The sequence below is a fragment of the Colias eurytheme genome, chromosome 5, assembly GCF_061535395.1.
Source record: "Colias eurytheme isolate Ceu_HAF_F1 chromosome 5, ilColEury1 Martin Lab GWU primary, whole genome shotgun sequence".
Classification (NCBI taxonomy): domain Eukaryota; kingdom Metazoa; phylum Arthropoda; class Insecta; order Lepidoptera; family Pieridae; genus Colias; species Colias eurytheme.
In genome coordinates, this window is record NC_142984.1 from 3,037,961 (window position 1) to 3,057,048 (window position 19,088).

The 19,088-nt window shown below is 37.6% G+C and overlaps 2 protein-coding genes across 2 annotated transcripts; one reads left to right on the forward strand and one right to left on the reverse strand.

Moving 5' to 3' along the window:
• The first annotated feature begins 193 nt into the window (after positions 1-193).
• LOC149908352 (uncharacterized) lies at positions 194-2,539 on the forward strand. The gene is made up of 2 exons (XM_090101803.1): positions 194-589; positions 736-2,539. The coding sequence occupies exon 2, from the start codon at positions 768-770 to the stop codon at positions 1,824-1,826; it is 1,059 nt and encodes a 352-aa protein (XP_089957929.1). The 5' UTR covers positions 194-589; positions 736-767; the 3' UTR covers positions 1,827-2,539.
• Positions 2,540-2,882: 343 nt separating this feature from the next.
• On the reverse strand, positions 2,883-16,279 carry beta-PheRS (phenylalanine--tRNA ligase beta subunit). Its single transcript, XM_090101804.1, has 12 exons — positions 16,068-16,279; positions 15,933-15,988; positions 15,629-15,783; positions 15,011-15,167; positions 14,280-14,456; positions 13,638-13,817; positions 12,722-12,897; positions 11,998-12,147; positions 11,152-11,284; positions 10,270-10,480; positions 4,335-4,481; positions 2,883-3,124 (listed from the first exon to the last, which is right to left on the reverse strand). Exons 1-12 carry the CDS (start codon positions 16,123-16,125, stop codon positions 2,973-2,975), a joined length of 1,752 nt encoding a protein of 583 aa, XP_089957930.1. The 5' UTR covers positions 16,126-16,279; the 3' UTR covers positions 2,883-2,972.
• Between the last annotated feature and the right edge of the window lie 2,809 nt (positions 16,280-19,088).

Consider the following 19,088-nt stretch of genomic DNA (forward strand, 5'->3'; position numbering starts at 1 on the left):
ACAAAATCGATAAAGCTGAGAAATTTTCAACCTTAGTTTTCAACCATAATATTCGAACTATTCTCGACAGTATTTTTTATTTTTAACTAATTATATTTTAAATATTTTTTACTAGCATGCCTTTTCTAAGGGAACATGAATGGAATAAAACTATATATATATATTAATTTGCTAGCACTATTATGGTTTATTCACTTAATTTTATTGATAATAATTAACAACAGGTAAAACTATTTTTTTAAATTTTAAGTTAAACATCTGCTTGTGAAGATGAGCCTTTACCGATGCGTTCAAAATATAAATACTAAATAATCTGACATCTGTCAACGTCAATATGCGTAAACGTCTAACCAAAATAGCATCAAATGATCAAAGTCAACGATGAAAGTTATTTTTAATATTCCATAGAAAAGTTCTTCCTAATGTGTCGTTTTGCTGCTAAAAATGAAGCATTTTTTTACAAATACCAGTAAATTAACCATGTGAAACGGACATACATAGTTGAACAGTCAAAATCAGTTGGTAAAATTATGATTTTACTCAGGCAAAAACTAAAATTTTCTCGAATAGGAAGCAAGGTAATCCCAAGGTATGCGTCTTGTTATTTGTATTTTCTATTCATCTATTCAACATGTACAATCAATAAGTGGCATTTAACATTGTTTAGTATGCTTTAAAAACTCAGATTTTTATGTTGATGTATTTCTCTGATGTTTATGTTGTTCTCGTTTTCAGGACTACCGAGGTGGGAACTGAAATAATAAAGGATGGTGCACCTTGAAATGACTGATATACAGTCATATCATCACACCCTCACTATAAATGATCTGCCTAATGAGTTACTCATCTATATATTTTCTATGATCGATTTTGAATCACTGCTAGCTGTATCAAAAGTTTGTGTGAGGTGGCAGCAACTGTGTCTCACGCCATGCATCTGGGATAACACTAGACTTATAGTATGTATGAAGAACTATGTTAGAATTAGTGACAACATTGTACCTTTTGTAGCTAAATACTTGAAAAATGTAAAACTACAGTATTTTAAATTATATTCCCAAGTTAGAGCTTCCCTGATCAGTTACTGCCCTAACTTAACTCATTTAGAAATAAGCATATCTCAGGTGGATAGTTGTATATTTGATGATCTTGGCTATTGGCCCCATTTGAAATTCTTGAGTTTCCGAAACTCTCTTATAGTACAAAATCCAGAAAATGCTAACGGTAATTTTGTATATCATTTACCATTTGAGAAACTGAAGTATTTAGAAACATTAATTTTATCGAACTTTGCATTGACTCATAGCAGTCTGTATAGTATGCTATTGTGTGTGAATTTAGTAAGTATTAATATGGAAAAAATGAAAAATATACCAGCAGACTTTTTAGAATCGTTGTTAAGAACCAAGCAGTCCACTTTGAGAGCTTTACACATATATGGAGATACATTAAATGATGATATTGTGTGTTCAATATCAAACTGCAAGGTTCTACAGGTCCTTCATATAATGACATGTAAAACTCTGTTTGACTCAAGTTTACACCATTTGTACAGATTAAAGAACTTGCATTCTTTGAAATTGCGACACGGATATTTTTCGACAAATGCCTTGTTAGCATACTTCTCGAATAATAAGTTTCAGTATTTGACATATTTAAGTTTGTCCCGATGTTTGCATGTGACAATGCAAGTTGCGAAAGCCATAAAAACTAGTGCACCTAATTTAAAAGAGTTATCGTTTTATCTGTGTCCATTTATAATTGCTCCAGATTTTAAAAGGAGTGAGCTACAAAAAATGTTTAACATTGAGTTGTTGCTAGATTAAATTCATTAATCTGACCTCATTATAAATAGGTTGTCAATAAAACAAAGCAACTTAGATCCGTCCACCTCATTAGATACAATGTTGTATTGATTGTATTTAAAATACCGATTTTAAAGTATGTTAATTATTGAATATTTGACATGACATCGATATGAATTTAGGTTAATATAACTATATGGCCGCCTGTCCATCTGCAAGAAAACTTCCTCAAGAAATGTCCGACAGTCTGTCTGACAGTAACTTGCAAGTCTAATTTCGTGTTTCCACCTGCAAGTAGACTTGCACGTTGCTGTCAGACAGACTGTCGGACATTTCTCGCGGAAGTTTTCTTGCAGATGGAAACGCGGCCTAACGCAATGAATGTAAAGTTTGATGCATGAAAATACTAACACTTGATGTTTCAATGTTATATTAATTTCAGTATTTGAAAAGTATTAATTAACATGGAGACTTGCTTCATTTGTATATCTCAGAAAACCTCAAAAGTATGTTATAGTGTACAATTAGTCAATTAAAAGTGCCTTAATAAGGAAACAATAAAATTGATTATGAATTTAAATTTAAAATGTTTAGATTTAATAAAGAGAGATCAAAAATTATATTATTTATTCAACAATTTCGAATTAACATGTAGTGCCTACTTATACATAATTTGATTTTATAGATATTATGTTTGTGTTGTTTATTATATCTACATTAAATATTTTAAGATACTATGTGTTTTGATGTTACCCCTTCGCAGTGTATGTAATTATACTTAAATTAAATCTGAATTACTTAATACTAAAATACTGGAAATTGGTAAATAGAAAAAGTTGTATTTGAGTACATAATTAATTGATATTTTCTGCCCAATTTGAAGCAAAATTGAAGGTTATAAATGTAGCATTTGTCACTTACAAAGAAGTAGCTTTCTTCTGGTGAGAGAATTTTCGATTTTGGAGAGATTATTATTCTGCAATATAAGCTTGAAATACTTGTTATTTTTTAAATGTTTACAGTTGTTATCTATTAATGTAATGAGTATGTAAAAATTTAGGAGATTACAAAAACTACTTAACAGATAAATTAAATATATTTTGAGATAATTAATAGACAAAATTATGTGGTTATCCCATATATTACATAAATATAACATTTACAAACTTAAACAAATGGTTCGATATTGATTTCAACGGCTGAACATGGGTTAGTTAGTTCAAATGCCGCTAAGACATTTGGGTGTATGACTCCAATTTTCCCTATCACATCACCATGGAGTAAAACCTCCGCACATCTTCCTGGAAAGTATGCTGGATCTGTAATAATTAAACACTTATTTACTTGCATGTTTTTTCATAATACAAAATTGGTGCAATATCTAGATTAAATTTACAGTGTTTGTAACATATGTATGTAATTCCTAAAATTGCTTGGAAATGTATGAAATGAATCATAGGAATAGGAAATCAATACATTTCCTAAATAACAACGGAAATGTACATGATAGTGTAAAGATGGGTCAGCGAGGAGCGAAGCGAAGCGACAAGCAATGATTTAACATAAATTGCTCCTTAAAAATCTACATCCTGATGATTATTTTGATTATCAGTTTAACAACGTGTTTTATTTATTTAATTCACAGAAAGCATTCATTTTATATATCTCTTCATACGTTATGGGAATTACATACAATTCCTAGAAAGAAAAAAAGACGGGTTGCACTCCGGGAGTGCCGGCAGAAGTGAAAACTTGATTATTAACGTAGAGCATGTTTGATATTTTGGAATGCTACCCGTTTTATGCTTTTTCGATCAGGTCACGTGTCCTGACGCGAGTTTCAGATTTTATACCCATTACAGAAAAAGTGCTCAACGCCGCTAAAGAAGTCACTTCAAAAAAGTTAATTAGTATAGATTATTTTTTATGAAGTGTACTCACCTTGCGCGGGCCGCAGCGAGTACGCAGTGCGCCAGGGCACGCCGAGCAGCGCCAGCAGGCGGTCGAGCAGCCCGTGCACGAACTGGAAGTGGGCTCACCTTGCGCGGGCCGCAGCGAGTACGCAGTGCGCCAGGGCACGCTGAGCAGCGCCAGCAGGCGGTCGAGCAGCCCGTGCACGAACTGGAAGTGGGCTCACCTTGCGCGGGCCGCAGCGAGTACGCAGTGCGCCAGGGCACGCCGAGCAGCGCCAGCAGGCGGTCGAGCAGCCCGTGCACGAACTGGAAGTGGGCTCACCTTGCGCGGGCCGCAGCGAGTACGCAGTGCGCCAGGGCACGCTGAGCAGCGCCAGCAGGCGGTCGAGCAGCCCGTGCACGAACTGGAAGTGGGCTCACCTTGCGCGGGCCGCAGCGAGTACGCAGTGCGCCAGGGCACGCCGAGCAGCGCCAGCAGGCGGTCGAGCAGCCCGTGCACGAACTGGAAGTGGGCTCACCTTGCGCGGGCCGCAGCGAGTACGCAGTGCGCCAGGGCACGCTGAGCAGCGCCAGCAGGCGGTCGAGCAGCCCGTGCACGAACTGGAAGTGGGCTCACCTTGCGCGGGCCGCAGCGAGTACGCAGTGCGCCAGGGCACGCTGAGCAGCGCCAGCAGGCGGTCGAGCAGCCCGTGCACGAACTGGAAGCCGCCCGCGCGCCCGCTGTACACCGCGCATATGCGCCGCTCGTTGCGGGCGCCCGTCTCTGTGTAGCATTGCCTTTATAGTTATAACGTCGTAATCTATATATACAGGGTGTAATCGTTAAGTGTGCACAGGCGATTATTCCGTAACTATTACAGATATCAAAAAACTTTAAACTGATATTGAAAGTACTTAACCCAATGAGTAAAATGGCTATAATAAATTTTTAAAAATAAAACGATAAATATTTAAAAAATTCACTTGAAACCCTCCCATACATTTAGTATGAGATATGACTATCCCATGTACATGAGTTGATCCAAAAGTAATTATAATCAATATTAAACCAGGTCATTACAGTTAAAATATTTCTCTAGATAGTCTTCTAACTAGATAATATACTTCGATATTTTTTTTCCAAAACTTAGAAAAAAAATCTTTGACTTCATCCGTAAAAACCCCTCAACGCGGCCATCTCTTCGCTATCGTCTTAAAATTTTTTGCTAAGACGGTGTTTTTTGTGCCCAGGAAAGAGATAGAAATAACTAGGAGCAAATAAACAGGGTGGGTGTTTAAGCATTTGGAATGCCGATTTTTGAATGGCAGCCATTGCAACTGACGCTTTGTGATCTGGTGCGTGGTCTTGGTGAAATAACATTCAAGCCCGCAGTTTGCCATGTCTCTTTTCCTTACTAACCTACCCGCAATCTTTTAATATGGTCTGTGTAGTAAGAGCCCAACATAGTGGCTACCTTCTTAAAATATTCCACCAAAATTATTACTTCGGCGCCCCAAAAAACTGCCGCTTTAATCTATCCCACTAATTTTCACTTTGAATTTCTTCATCGTCACTTTGGAAGCTCGCATCCAGGCCATTAATTGTTTCTTGGTTTCAGCATAAACATGGTGAACCCGGGTAATGTCCATGGTCACAAATCGTGCCAAAAAATTATCCTGATCTCATTAAGAATTTAGAAATTCACCCTCTAAATGTCGAATTGTTGTTTCTTCTTTTTGTCGGCAAAAATTCTGGCACGCACGGTTCACATTCTTTTTTTTTTTTTTTTTTTTTTTTTTTTTTTTATGTTAATAGCAGGCAAACGAGCAGACGGGTCACCTGATGTTAAGTGAACATCGTCGCCCACTTGCACCCACAATACCAGGGGTATGGCGAGTGTGTTGCCGGCCTTTAAGGTAAGTGTACGCTCTTTTCTTGAAGGTCCCCAAATCGTATCTCATTGGAAACACTGCCCGCGGGAGCAGATTCCAAATTTCCGTAGCACGAGGCAAAAAGCTTCTTTTAAAGCGAACTGTTGTTGATCGCCAGCTGTCCAGATGGTATGGATGGAATTTGAGCTTGTGACGTGCTGTACGGTGGTGGAATTCAGCCGCAGGCAGTGTTCCAAACAGTTCTTCAGAGCACTCCCCATGATAAATGCGGTAGAAGACGCATAATGAGGCGACTTCTCTACGCAGTGCTAAAGAATCAAGCCGATCGGTTAGACTTGGCTCGCCAACGAGGCGCACAGCTCTCCGTTGGATTCGGTCAAATGGAAGGAGATACTGTTGAGGTGCACCGGCCCAGAGATGGGAGCAGTATTCCATATGCGGCCTGACTTGCGCCTTATAAAGGTTAAGGCGATGGCTCGGAGTGAAATACTGCCCCGCTCTACAGAGTACACCTAATTTCTGGGAAGCTAACTTAGCTTTTCCTTCCAGATGACAAGAGAACTGCACATCACTCGTGATTTCGAGACCAAGAATTCCGATACTGGCTGTGGCTTTAAGGGGAGTACTTTGAAAAATGGGAGTCGCGATAAAGGGATTCTTCTTAGCGGTAAATGCGCAGACTTGTGTCTTATTGGGGTTAAATTGGACCAGGTTAATTCGACCCCAATTCGAGACTTCATCTAAGGAAGTTTCGATTTCGGACACAAGATCGTTCCGGCACTCAATGACGCGATCCCGAGAGATATTGCTTCGGCCGGCATAAACTGCATCACACGTACTGTCATCTGCATAGCAATGAATGCTGCTAACGCGCAGCAAATCATTGATATGCAGAAGAAACAGTGTGGGAGACAGAACGCAGCCTTGTGGTACACCAGCATTCACGAGCTTAGGTTCGGAGCATGAACCGTCGACCACGACTTTCATACTACGCTCAGTGAGAAAACTGGCGACCCATCGGCAAAATTTCTCGGGAAGCCCATAGGAAGAAAGCTTCGAAAGAAGCGCTTTGTGCCAGACCCGATCAAAGGCTTTCGCTATGTCCAAACTGACCGCCAATGCTTCACCCTTGCTCTCTATCGCCTCCGCCCAACGATGTGTTAAATATACTAGAAGATCACCAGCCGATCGTGACGGAATCCATACTGACGGTCACAGATCAGCTGATGCTCCTCCAGATATTTCAGCAACTGGCGATTGATAATGGTTTCCATTATCTTGGAGAGCAAAGAAGTGATAGCTATGGGTCGATAATTGGACGGGTCCGAGCGATCGCCCTTTTTCGGGATCGGATGCACTAAAGCCGTCTTCCATGAGTTCGGGACAACGCCTGTAGAGTAGGAGTACCGGAAAAGTCGCGTCAGAACCGGAGCCAACTCAGGTGCGCACATCTTAAGCACAATGGGAGGAATACCGTCAGGGCCACTTGACTTATGGACGTCCAGGGAAAGGAGTGCTTTACGCACTGCTCTCTGACTAAAACGAATGTCAGGCATGGATGCTTCACATCGTGGGATGGTAGGTGGCAAGAACCCTGTATCGTCCAACGTCGAATTAGCAGCAAAAAGAGAGCCAAGAAGGTCGGCTTTCTCTTTTGCTGTGTGGGCCAACGAGTCATTCTCCCTGCGCAGAGATGGTAGGGACGGCTGACAAAAATTCCCTTGCACAGCTTTAGCGAGGGCCCAAAAGGCTCGAGTTCCCGAAGGAAGTAGGGCAAGTCTTTCGCCAAGCTTAGCAATGTGCTCTGCTTTCGCTCTTGCAATAGCCTTCTTGAAGGACCTAGAGGCCGAGTTCAATTCTCTTTTCAATGTTCGGGCGTTTGGATCACTAGACGCGAGTGCATTGGCCCAGGCCTGGAAGCAATCTTGTTTACGGCGCGATGCCGATTTGCAAGAGCGACCAAACCAAGGCTGGGACTTGCCACCCACGGGAACAACAGAGTTTGGAACAAAGAGCTCCATTCCCTGAAGCACCACATCGGCGACAGAGTCAGCACACGCACTAGGATCACTCGCGGAGAAACAAACTCGGCTCCAGGGATAAGATGAGAAGAAAGTACGCATCCCATCCCAATCTGCCGACTTATAGTGCCAAACGCGACGGTGGCCTGCACGTGGAGGCCGAGGTAAGCGCAAGATTGGCACTGAACTCCGGACTAGGCAGTGGTCGGAAGAGCCCATAGGAGCATCGACATTTACCTGGTAGCCTTCCGGGTGGGAAGTCAGCAGAAGGTCCAACAAAGAAGGCGTATGATCCTCAATGTCTGGAATTCGCGTGGGCGATGATACCAATTGCGTGAGGTTATAGGCAAGAGCGAAGTCGTGTACAGATCTACCCGCGTGGTCGGTTGTTCGTGACTTGAGAAATTCAGCATGATGAGCATTGAAGTCACCAAGGACAACAATTTCTGCAGCAGGAGTCTGATTAAGCACGGTGTCAACCGACGACTGAATGTGCTCAAAGAGTCGGTCCGATTCGTCATTTCCGCTATGGGACCTATAAAGGCACGCATAGATGCGCGGGTGGTCGTCGCATTCTACACGTAGCCAAAGGATGGAAAGGTCCCTACCTTCAAGATGACCAAGGCGACGAAAGCAGATATCTTCCCGGATATATGCGCATACACCAGCGCGGGGTAAAAAATTGTGCTCCAGGCTGAAGCCAGGGTAACTAAGGTATGATGCATCTGACGGTGAAGATATCTGAGTTTCGGTTAGAAACAGTAAGGCCGGCTTCGCCGTTTCGAGGTGGTAATGCACGGCGTTGATGTTAGAGTGAATACCCCTGATATTGCAGAAGTTAACGCGGAGCGTGGAGAGGGGTGCGCTGGTCTTTCTGCTCTTTTTGCCTGGTAGGGAAGTAACGAGCGGTATTTTGCCCTCCCCAGAGTACGTAGGGCGGCCTGAACAAGATTGCTCAGGGAGGGATTCTCCAGCATCGATGGAGCTGGTACCCTCCTGGGGTAAATGTCTGTTTAAAACCGCTGCCATGATGCTTCAAGGGGGGGGGGGGGGGAGATGGGCTTCCGGATGCCTCACTTACCCAATGCGAAACGCAAATTTATGCTTCACGCCGGTTTCCTGTGAGGTAGTGGTCCTGCCCCGGACGAACTACAGCCCGTTCATGCTACATACAGAGACTGTATGCAGCTGTAGTTCTACCACTCTAAACTAATCGCCAGAGCCTCGTTTGTAGACCAGCAGGGTGCACCACGAGCAGGTGAGGTTGGCTTTGGCCAATAGGTGTTATATGGCCATGACACCCCAAATTAATGTAAATACTTGGAAACGTGGCCTATTGATATGATTTTTTTGTGATAACTTAGTGAGTACATGAGCAAGCAATAAACAGTTATTTTATATTTTTATGTAAGTACACAGGAAATACCCAATTATCATTACTTTTGGATCAACCTAGTACATTTAATATGAAAAATTTTAGCTTTTCCTTTCTTTTTTTGGTTTTCTGCTTAAATTACTTCGCAAATTTGAAGGGAAGTTCATTTCGAAACTGCAAATAGAGCTCCTCATTGTATTGCACAATGAGGATGTCACTTTGATAATCTGCTATGAATACAAAATGTATGGGAAATAAAATGTATGGGAGCATTTAATGTAACATTTTTGGATATTACTCGTTTTATTTTCAAAAATTTATTATAGCCATTTTACTCATTAGGTTAAGTACTTTCGATATCAGTTTAAAGTTTTTTGATATCTGCAATAGTTACAGAATAATCGCCTGTGCACACTTAACGATTACACCCTGTATAAAACTCAAAGATAACTGATATAGAGATCTATCAACGCACAGCCCAAACCACTGGACGTATCGGGCTGAAATTTGGCATGCAGGTAGATGTTAGGACGTAGGCATCCGCTAAGAAAGGATTTCCCGAAATTCTTGCGAGAACGGGGAAAAACGGAGATGCACGTACAAAGGTGGAAGGCGAAAGGCGAAAGGCGGGCGGAAGCTAGTATCGTAATATTGGGCATAGTGTTTCACGAAAGTTGACGTTAGTATTGATTATTATTTAATACAACCATGATTATATGCCAAAATGTTTATAATTTTTCCTGATAATTTTTTTTATCTATAAGTACTTCGATAGATTATAATACTTATACAAAAAAATATGGGGGTAAATTTTAGCAGTATCTTACGGATCACGATTTTTCGATAAATAAAACACTCATGGTAACATAAATTAACATCATTACTTAGTATTCAACAAAGACGCTGTCCCTATGCAATCTCATCTTTATTAAACAACACACCGGTTTTTGGTGCCGTTTGTGAAATAGAGAGAATGATTCAAGGGGAAGGTTTTAGTATCACTACGCATGTGAAGCCGCGATTGGAAACCTCGTAATTCACAAAAATAAAAACGGTACAGACTAAAGATCATAAAGATCAAAACTTAACAGTAGGAAGTTATCCTCTAACACACATATTACACCTTTTTGTAAATTTGGTATACGTAAAAATCGGTTACACACTACAAATAGAGACACCAATTTTATTATTTGTATACATTAATTATCAATCAAAATATAAAGAGAAAGTTTCTAAGGTTCAAAGTTCACTAACAGAAAAAGCAAAATTATTATTCTACATACCAGCTTCATCATCCTTCACAACAACATCACTGATCTCGAATATCTTCATAGGCAGTGGCATTTTCTTATTAGCGGCTAATGTTTTCAATAATCCCGGCAAAAGTAATGTCCTGACCACTTGGAATTCCAAAGTTTTAGGGTTAGAAATGTGTACCGCGGGTACTTCCTCTATGGTTGTACCAAGTTTGGTTGCTACATCTTCTCGTGAACACTGGAAAAAATATTATTGATGAAAAATAATATAGGCATTAATAAATAAATGCAACACATTATTCTTATTATTTTCATATTGAAGAATATTAATGTAAATAATAAAAAATGTGTGCGTGTACTAGTGTACACACGTAAGAAAAATACGTCGAATCACGCGTGGTAGGGATAAGAAAAAGATGGCGCGTAACCGAAAAATGTTTAGCAACATAGAAATATCATAGACTCAGTAATTTGGAGAAATCTGGTAATTTGAATGAAATGTTGAATTCATACACAGGTAACACGATATTCATTGACTGTTAGGCGGTACGAAGTTCGCCGGGCCATCTACTTATTTTTATTTGTCTAAAATAAGGAGTACCTAAATAAGTGTTGCTTGTTATGTATAAAAATAATTGCATCAAATTTTTTGGATAGTCTATATAGGTCCTTTTTGACGTGACAACGTCTTTTAATTCGATAGCCGGCTGCACGCACGAATAAACATGACTCATGCGGCGTTAACTCGCTCTGAGGCGTTCCATATGGCTTGAAGTGCAAGCGAGATCGCGGAACGAGCGACAAAGAAGCACAATCGGACGTTGTCACGTTCAACTATCGTCAGTAAACCGACTTTACAGACAACCAATTGTTTTGTAAATTATTTTTCATGCATTTCTATAAACTTACAAGAGTAAAAGTAAGTGCTTCTGTATACCCCGCATTAGCGCACTCAGCCCGCAGTTGTTCCGTCAGTTTGTTTACGGGCTGCTGACCGCCCGCGCATACTACGTATGATGGTCTACGGGGTATGTTGTTATACCTGTAGGAAAGAAAATAATAAAATTGTATGTTATACAGTATACTACAAAATAAATAAGAGCGTGTGTACCGAATACACGTATCAGAAGTGAAACTTCTTTGGCAAGATACAAAGATACCAAAATCGTCGCCTTACAGACGTTGACGTGACGTTATTCCTATGACGCGAACTCGAAATTTTACTCTCAACCAAGAAGCTTATATCTATATAATACACTGGAGATTGTATTATATAGATATAAGCTTCTTGGTTGATCCCTTTCACACCAACTTGCCAAGTTAGGTGTGAAAGGGATAAAAAAACATACAGGCGTCATTCAACGTCATGTTTTCTTGTTACAATTTAATGGTCATAGTGCAATCTCCAGTGTATAAGATATAAGCTTCTTGCTCTCAACGCAACGTTTCACTTCAAAAAATCATCAAAATGGTGTTCATGTAATTTTCAAGGTGAAAATGTTAAACAAAAACAATGAGTCATATCTGAAAACCGTCATTTTACGTTACGAATAAATTAAGTGGGGTGCTAATTTTGTAAAAGGTTATTAAAAACTGCAATAAACCACAATTATTATTTTTTTTAAATTACATTGACAATAGAAGTTGTACTGACACGAAATGATTTATATAATAACTATTCCATACAATATCAAATAACATACAACAAAAATAACTCCAAAATATAACTAAAAACAGATCTTTTTTAAATCTCACCCATAAGCAATAGCGATATCCTCATACAGATCGCACGCGTGTATGACGTCATGCCTGGTGGGGGGCACGCGGACTGTTAGTAACGAGTCTTCATGTTTAGCTGTTAAGCACATACGAGATAGTAGAGCGGCTATTTTGTCACCGTCTTCTCTGAAATTGACGAAATAAATAGTAATGAAGGTTTTTGTTAAGTACAGTCTTTGTGTGAATAATTAAACATCTTGAAAATCTTCTATTTTGTTGATGTATATTTCTTGCATAATTCTTCCTTTACATAATTAAGGTCATTGACGTACAATAAACGACCACACTCGCAAACACGCACAAAATTGTCCACAGCGAAACTCTGCCTACACGCGTATAGGCATAGTTTTCTTATGAGTGATACAATAGACTTAAAATTCAACAAATAGAAGTTTATTTTAATATAAACTTAGTGTTTCCAACTAATTAGTCAGAAGATTAGTGGCCTCAACAATTGACTTGCAATGAATATAATTTACTAGCGGTCCGCCCCGGCTTCGCCCGTGGTATCTACATGTTTAAACTATCCTATCTCTCAAGTTGGATCGAACTGCACATGGTGTGCGAATTTTATTATAATCGGCTAAGTGGTTTAGCAGTCCATTGAGGACAAACATTGTGACACAAGATTTATATATATTAAGATTATCTAGATACAGTTTGATGCATATTAAATCAGTTATTTTAAAAGCAAACTTACTCAATTCCAATATAATTATTAGCTTTATCCACATTGATTATCTCATCTCTATACTCCAGTTTGGGATAGAGGTCATATGTGCCATCAGGAGCGAATACCTTACATTGTTGTACTTCATATTTATTGGTGCAGTATTCGGAGAACATACACACAATTGTATCTAGTACTACTATCGCCTGAAAGTTTAAGATATATTTAAATTAAATTAAATTTATTTATTTTTCTCATCACAAATGCACAATATATATACATTGTGTAATCTATATAACAAATGTTTATATAGATTACACAATGGGGTAAAGTTGGGAAGCTGATGTATTATTGAACTAGCGGTCCGCCCCGGCTTCGCCCGTGGTATATATTTACGTTTTCTCTCCATAAGAACCATCCTCGTACTTCAAGAAATAAAATAAAAAAAACACCTCCATTCCAGTCGCTTTCTCTGTCCCTATGTCCCTTTGTATGCTTAAATCTTTAAAACTATGCAACGGATTTTGTTGCGGTTTTTTTTTAATAGATAGAGTGATTCAATAGGAAGGTTTTAGTATATAATTTATTAGGTTTTAGACAAAGCGGGCGAAGCCGCGGGCGGTAAGCTAGTTTTTATATATATTTTTATATAGATTACTTATTCAGATTATGTATTATGTGGTTAGTGCACAGATGTTGTTCATATCACGAAAACGTGACATATATTAATATGGGTACAAGTCTTTTTACAATTTATGAGGGACAAAACTTTATCTTTTAGCTAAATTCTATTTTTAATTCTCTGGTTTGTAATCCAATACTTTCAAGCTTGCATATTACCCACGAGAGATGAATTTTATCAACAAAAACAATTGAATAACAATATTTATCATTAATTTTTTATCAACTTCCACTAACCCATAATAATTAATTAGCAAAAAAATACCTTAGTGAGATCTGTAGCAGTACATTCAATGAACACATTTTTAGTGTTTAATGTTATTTTCGAGTGATCTCCATTGATGATAGGAGGCATAGAGAGGACAACACCATTCTTGTCTTTAATTACAGGATACACAGGGCTGTCCCTGATGATACCTAGGTATTGTTTTAGCTGAGCGTGACTCTGAAATAAAAAATATGAGTTTTTGAAATTGTTTTGGAGCGAAATTCACAAATAAGGTTCTTGTGATGGCCAGGATAAATTTAGTTATGTTTTTAATTTACACAGTTATGTATATATAGCAATTGATGGGTCATTCCTGTTTACACAATTTTGAAAATATGTATCACGATGGATGCGATAGGTTATTTTCCTACATAATTTTTTTTATTATAATTTTTTTTCTCCATATTTTTTTCTTTCGATTACTTGAAAGGTTTTTGTTCACATAATGTTACATGAAATGCAATTTTTTCAAACACAAATTTTATCTGTAATAAACTAAGTATTTGCTTTAGAAACATTTTGTTGAAAGCATGACCTAAGAGTTACAGTTAAATTAAACTTACCGTAATTATGAGGAATAACATCACTGAGATACTACACCAAACTTAATAAAGTTTATGAAATGAAAATTATACTTACAGAGTATAATTCCATCAGCTCATTAGCTGTCATTTCCTTCTGCTGGTTTAGTGCTTTAAATTTAATTTCATTTGGGGGCAATGCATCATACACAAATGGGCCTTTTATTGTATCTAAGTCATGGGTTCCGATTGCCACTAAAGTTCTTTTTCTACAAATGTTTTGGTGTAATTTATCCTGGAATGTGGTAAGTAGTAAGTATGAACGTTATGATTTAAAGTATTTTGATGAAATAAAATTTACTATAGATGTTAAATGTTTATTATTGGAGAGAGATTTGTAATGGCATCACTACATAGTATAAAACAAAGTCGCTTTCTCTGTCCCTATGTCCCTTTGTATGCTTAAATCTTTAAAACTACGAAATTGAGTTTTAAGAGGGGTTTTTTAATAGATAGAGTGATTCAAGAGGAAGGTTGTAGTATATAATTTATTAGGTTTTAGACAAAGGGGGTGACACCGCGGGCGGTAAGCAAGTTGATAATTAGCACAGACAGCAGATAGCAACGAGTAAACACAACCTCACTTTATTAAATTAATGAATTAAGCACAGCCACTTTTCATCAAAAATTATAATGTAATGAATGTTCTACTATGATCAATGATTAATTAAGGAATATCAAACACAGTTTGTAGACAATGTTATTGCATAATTACATTTTAGACAAATCATTGATGAAATGCATTCAAAATTTTATAACTTTTTTAAAAGATCAATTTTTGTTACATACCTGTAACTCAATGAAACTATCATAACTTTCCTTAGTAAAGGTGATTCCTTTAAGCACAGCGGCCACAGCATATGGCCTTATCTGTGCAGTGGCGGGTGTAAGGTGTAGCGAGTAACAATCTTCATATTTCTTAATTTCATATTGTGGTGGTGCCTTTCTAGAACATTTAAAATATTTTATTTCTATAAGTAGCTATGCCTTGTGGTTTTACCTGCATTGATTTTCTATTGGTTTAAGTGTGACAATAAAAAGGCTATAGCTCACTGATTACTCAACAAACAGGCTGTCTAATACTGAAGGAATTTTTCACATCAGACCTGTAGTTTCTAAGATTAGTGCATTCAACCAAACAAACACATGCTTCAGCCTTATATTATTAGTTTAAATTAGGGTATCAAATCGCGGTAGTAAAAATAGGGATTTTATGTTGGTGAAAGGAGTTTACTTATATAAAAAATGTGTATGTCAAATACCTATTTGTCATTATATAATTTTTCTCTTCTGCCTTTACCCTGTGTGCTACGCATATCGTCTAATAAAGTATCTCAAGTTTATTTATCAATCTTTACTTTTTCCTGCCTAAAACCCATCATTTTAATAATATTAAGTATAGCTTACTTTCCCTGGAAAACAAGTAGTCCGTTAACTAAACCTTCCAGACACAATAAATCATATCTATTTGCTGGAATGTCTATCCGATACAAAACATCTTCCGATACTCCGGCCCCAGCTTGGTCTCCTTGCTCTTTCATCAACATTTGTTTTTCAGTGGTCTGAAAATTTATTATAACACAAATTATTCATATGAGAATTTGAAGTTTTTGACTGAATTATGTGAACATTAATATAACATATATTCTGATAAAATTATAAATAACATTGGGATAGAATAACTTAGATGTAATAAATTGTAACCACTTACGACTTCATCGAGTTCCAAGCCGAATTCAAAACATAATTCTTGAAATTCGTCATCGGCTGAAAAATGATATGATTATTTTTATATTAGTGGCTATTGACTATTACAAGTTATTCACATTAAATTAACTAAACTTACTGTATGTTCTACCGAGTGCAGCAAATAAAGAATCTCGTTTAACGGATATAGTGGGCATATTGGAAACTTATGTTCTAACTGAGAATAATTAAAATATTTTCACATACACTTAAATTCAGTTTATGAATGTTTAATTCGTGTTAAAAGCAAAAATACTGAGTACTTTTCTAGGTTATTTCCAAGTATTTTTGAATTTGACGTTTGACATTACTGCATCTTACAACATCACAACAGTCATCTTACGTATGTCATATTTGACACTATTTTCAAGAGATGTATGTAATAAAATCCGATAATCACGAAAAAAAAATCTCTAAATACATAATATATTTTGAATTTAAAGGCTTAGGGCGTATTCAGAAAGAAAGCTTGAAACTTATAAGCGCTTATCGGCGCTTGTCATGTTCATATATTTTCCTGTCAGTGCTGGTAACCCGCGCAGGAAAATATATGAACATGACAAGCGCCGATAAGCGCTTATAAGTTTCAAGCTTTCTTTCTGAATACGCCCTTAGATATTATTTGACAGCATCGACCACACAACCACTAGACGCCTAATAACAGACGAACTGTTTCTGTCAACGCATGTGTCTAATAGGACTTATAAGTTATAACCGCTGCCATACGAAACGCAACTATCAGTTTCGGCCAGTTCCGTGATCTGTTAACACGTCCGAAAAAAACCTTTAAAAAAAAGAAACAATGGCTCCTTGTAGTATTAAATGGTGTGGTAAAACGAGTAAAACCTCAAGTTTGCAGAAGGACGGGATTACTTTTCATATTTAAATAGTTTGTTTGCGTATAATTTAAATATTATTACGAACAATATTTTATCGGAGTTCTTTTTACGCTGGTACTGGTCAATTGACAAAGCGCGTCGATTATATTTGCATCTCTTTCTTTCGTATGCACCTGATTACGCATCCCTTTTCTTCTATGGTGTGGCACGTGTAACTAGTGACATACCAGTTGTGATTGTAAATTGTATCGATAATAATAATTATCGAAAACTATTTAGGTTCGCGATTTTATACTATAATTAATGACATGAATGACGTTGCATAACATAGTTATATTATAATATAAAATGTTAAGTTTTTGTAATAAAATAATATGAATACTATAACACTAAAAATGAAAATCGAGGTTAAGCAAGGGGCATAATTTAGATGGGTGACCGATTTTTTGCAGATTTGTTGTTCTTTAGCCTGTTTGTACGGAACCCTCAGTGTCGCGAGTCCGACTCACGCTGGCCTTATTTTTATTAATATGTATTAACATCGTATTCAATTTCCAATGATAAAGTATGTGTATACAAAATACCTATATCGATAAAGTATGTGAATACAAAATATATCGATATACAAATTTACTATGTCTCATCTCTAGGACATTTGGTGACCTTGAATTAGCCAATGAGAATGCAGCGCCCCGCTTCACCATACCTCAAGTTGTTGACAGATTGAACTTAGTACATACAAGCTAACATTAGGCGTCTAGTGGTTGTGTGGTCGATGTTTGACAGTAATTATAAGCTCACTGAAACGCCATAATTTTGATTTGGGCATTTCATATCGCTGGTTATCATATTAACATCAATAGCTTTTGATCGACCGAATGAAGACGTACGATAATTAATTTCTGTAGCTTGAAAGTATATAATATGTAGTAGATAAGCTAAGTAAGCGCCGGTCGTGTCAGCTATGTTGTAGGGACTTGGGTTGTTGAGGAAGTGATTATGAGGAAGAGGAGGAGGAAGAGGAATTTTCACACACAAATTTAGGGGATGCGGATGAGGAAGAGGATATTTTTTTGAGGAAGAGGATGCGGATGAGGAAGCGGAAGAGGAAGCGGATGAGGATGAGGATGATAGGAAATTATAATCAAAATTAAAAAACAAAAACTTTTAAAATTAAAAATTAAAACAAAAGCCATTCTCCTGTCTCTACATATTGATGTTTAAGGTAAGGGGAGGTTAGCTCGCCTGATCGCGAATTTACGAAGCCTGTAAGTACTATACTATTTGAGTCACGAGCCGGACTCAGATGAGCTTTTGTTTATGCATATTACTCGAAAAAACCCACAGAAAAAACCTAATCTATATCAGTGCCAGAAGCGACATTAGGCGATTTCCACAAAAAAAACTAACTGGTACTTATTATGTAAGCTTAAACAACTTGTTTGTTTTTTAATTTAAAATCACTTTTGACAAACATTATTTGGTAAAATATGTTTCTTCTGAGTATGAGAGAAAATGTTATATTATTATGTTAGGCGCAGATATAAATATAGCGGTAAGACTCTACTCTTGTTAGTTAGTAGAGTCCGACTCGTAACTCAAATACATAGTTTAAATAGGCTTTGTAAATTTGCCGCCCGATCGGATCAGCATCCTCATAAATTTCCTCTAAATTTTGAGGAAGCGATAGCGGAAGAGGATTTTTTTATTTTCATTTTTGAGGATGCGGTAACGGTAGAGGAACCCAAAATATTGCGGAACTTCCTCATTATGAGGAAGCGGAAGAGGAATCCTCAACAACCCTAGTAGGGACGTGTTCACATTGACGGAAATAGTCACATGAGAATAATTAACAACCAAATATACATGATATGACGTAATTTTTTTAAATTTCAAGGTCGCGTAAAGTCAATACCGTCACGTCATGCCATAAGGCGACGATTTTGGTATCTTTGAATATTGTCAAATAAGTCACTTCTGGCATGTGTGCTACGCACACACGCTCTTTTTTTTATTAATATTAATATACCATTAAACCCTGAATATTATCTTTACTATGTATGACTTGCTAAGCCACGCGGTTACACTTGGAAGTAATGCGTGCAAAATGTATGTATGTAGGCAAAAAGTATTTCTATAGCTCATGTGTTATTCTATTGTATAAGATAAGTTATATTTCTGTAAAGTTACAAGCAAATTTGACCAATATTAATTAGGAGTGGGAGTCGAGCATGCTTTGGCACGAATTGGGCCACGCTCGCACCGGGGAAGGTACCACACCC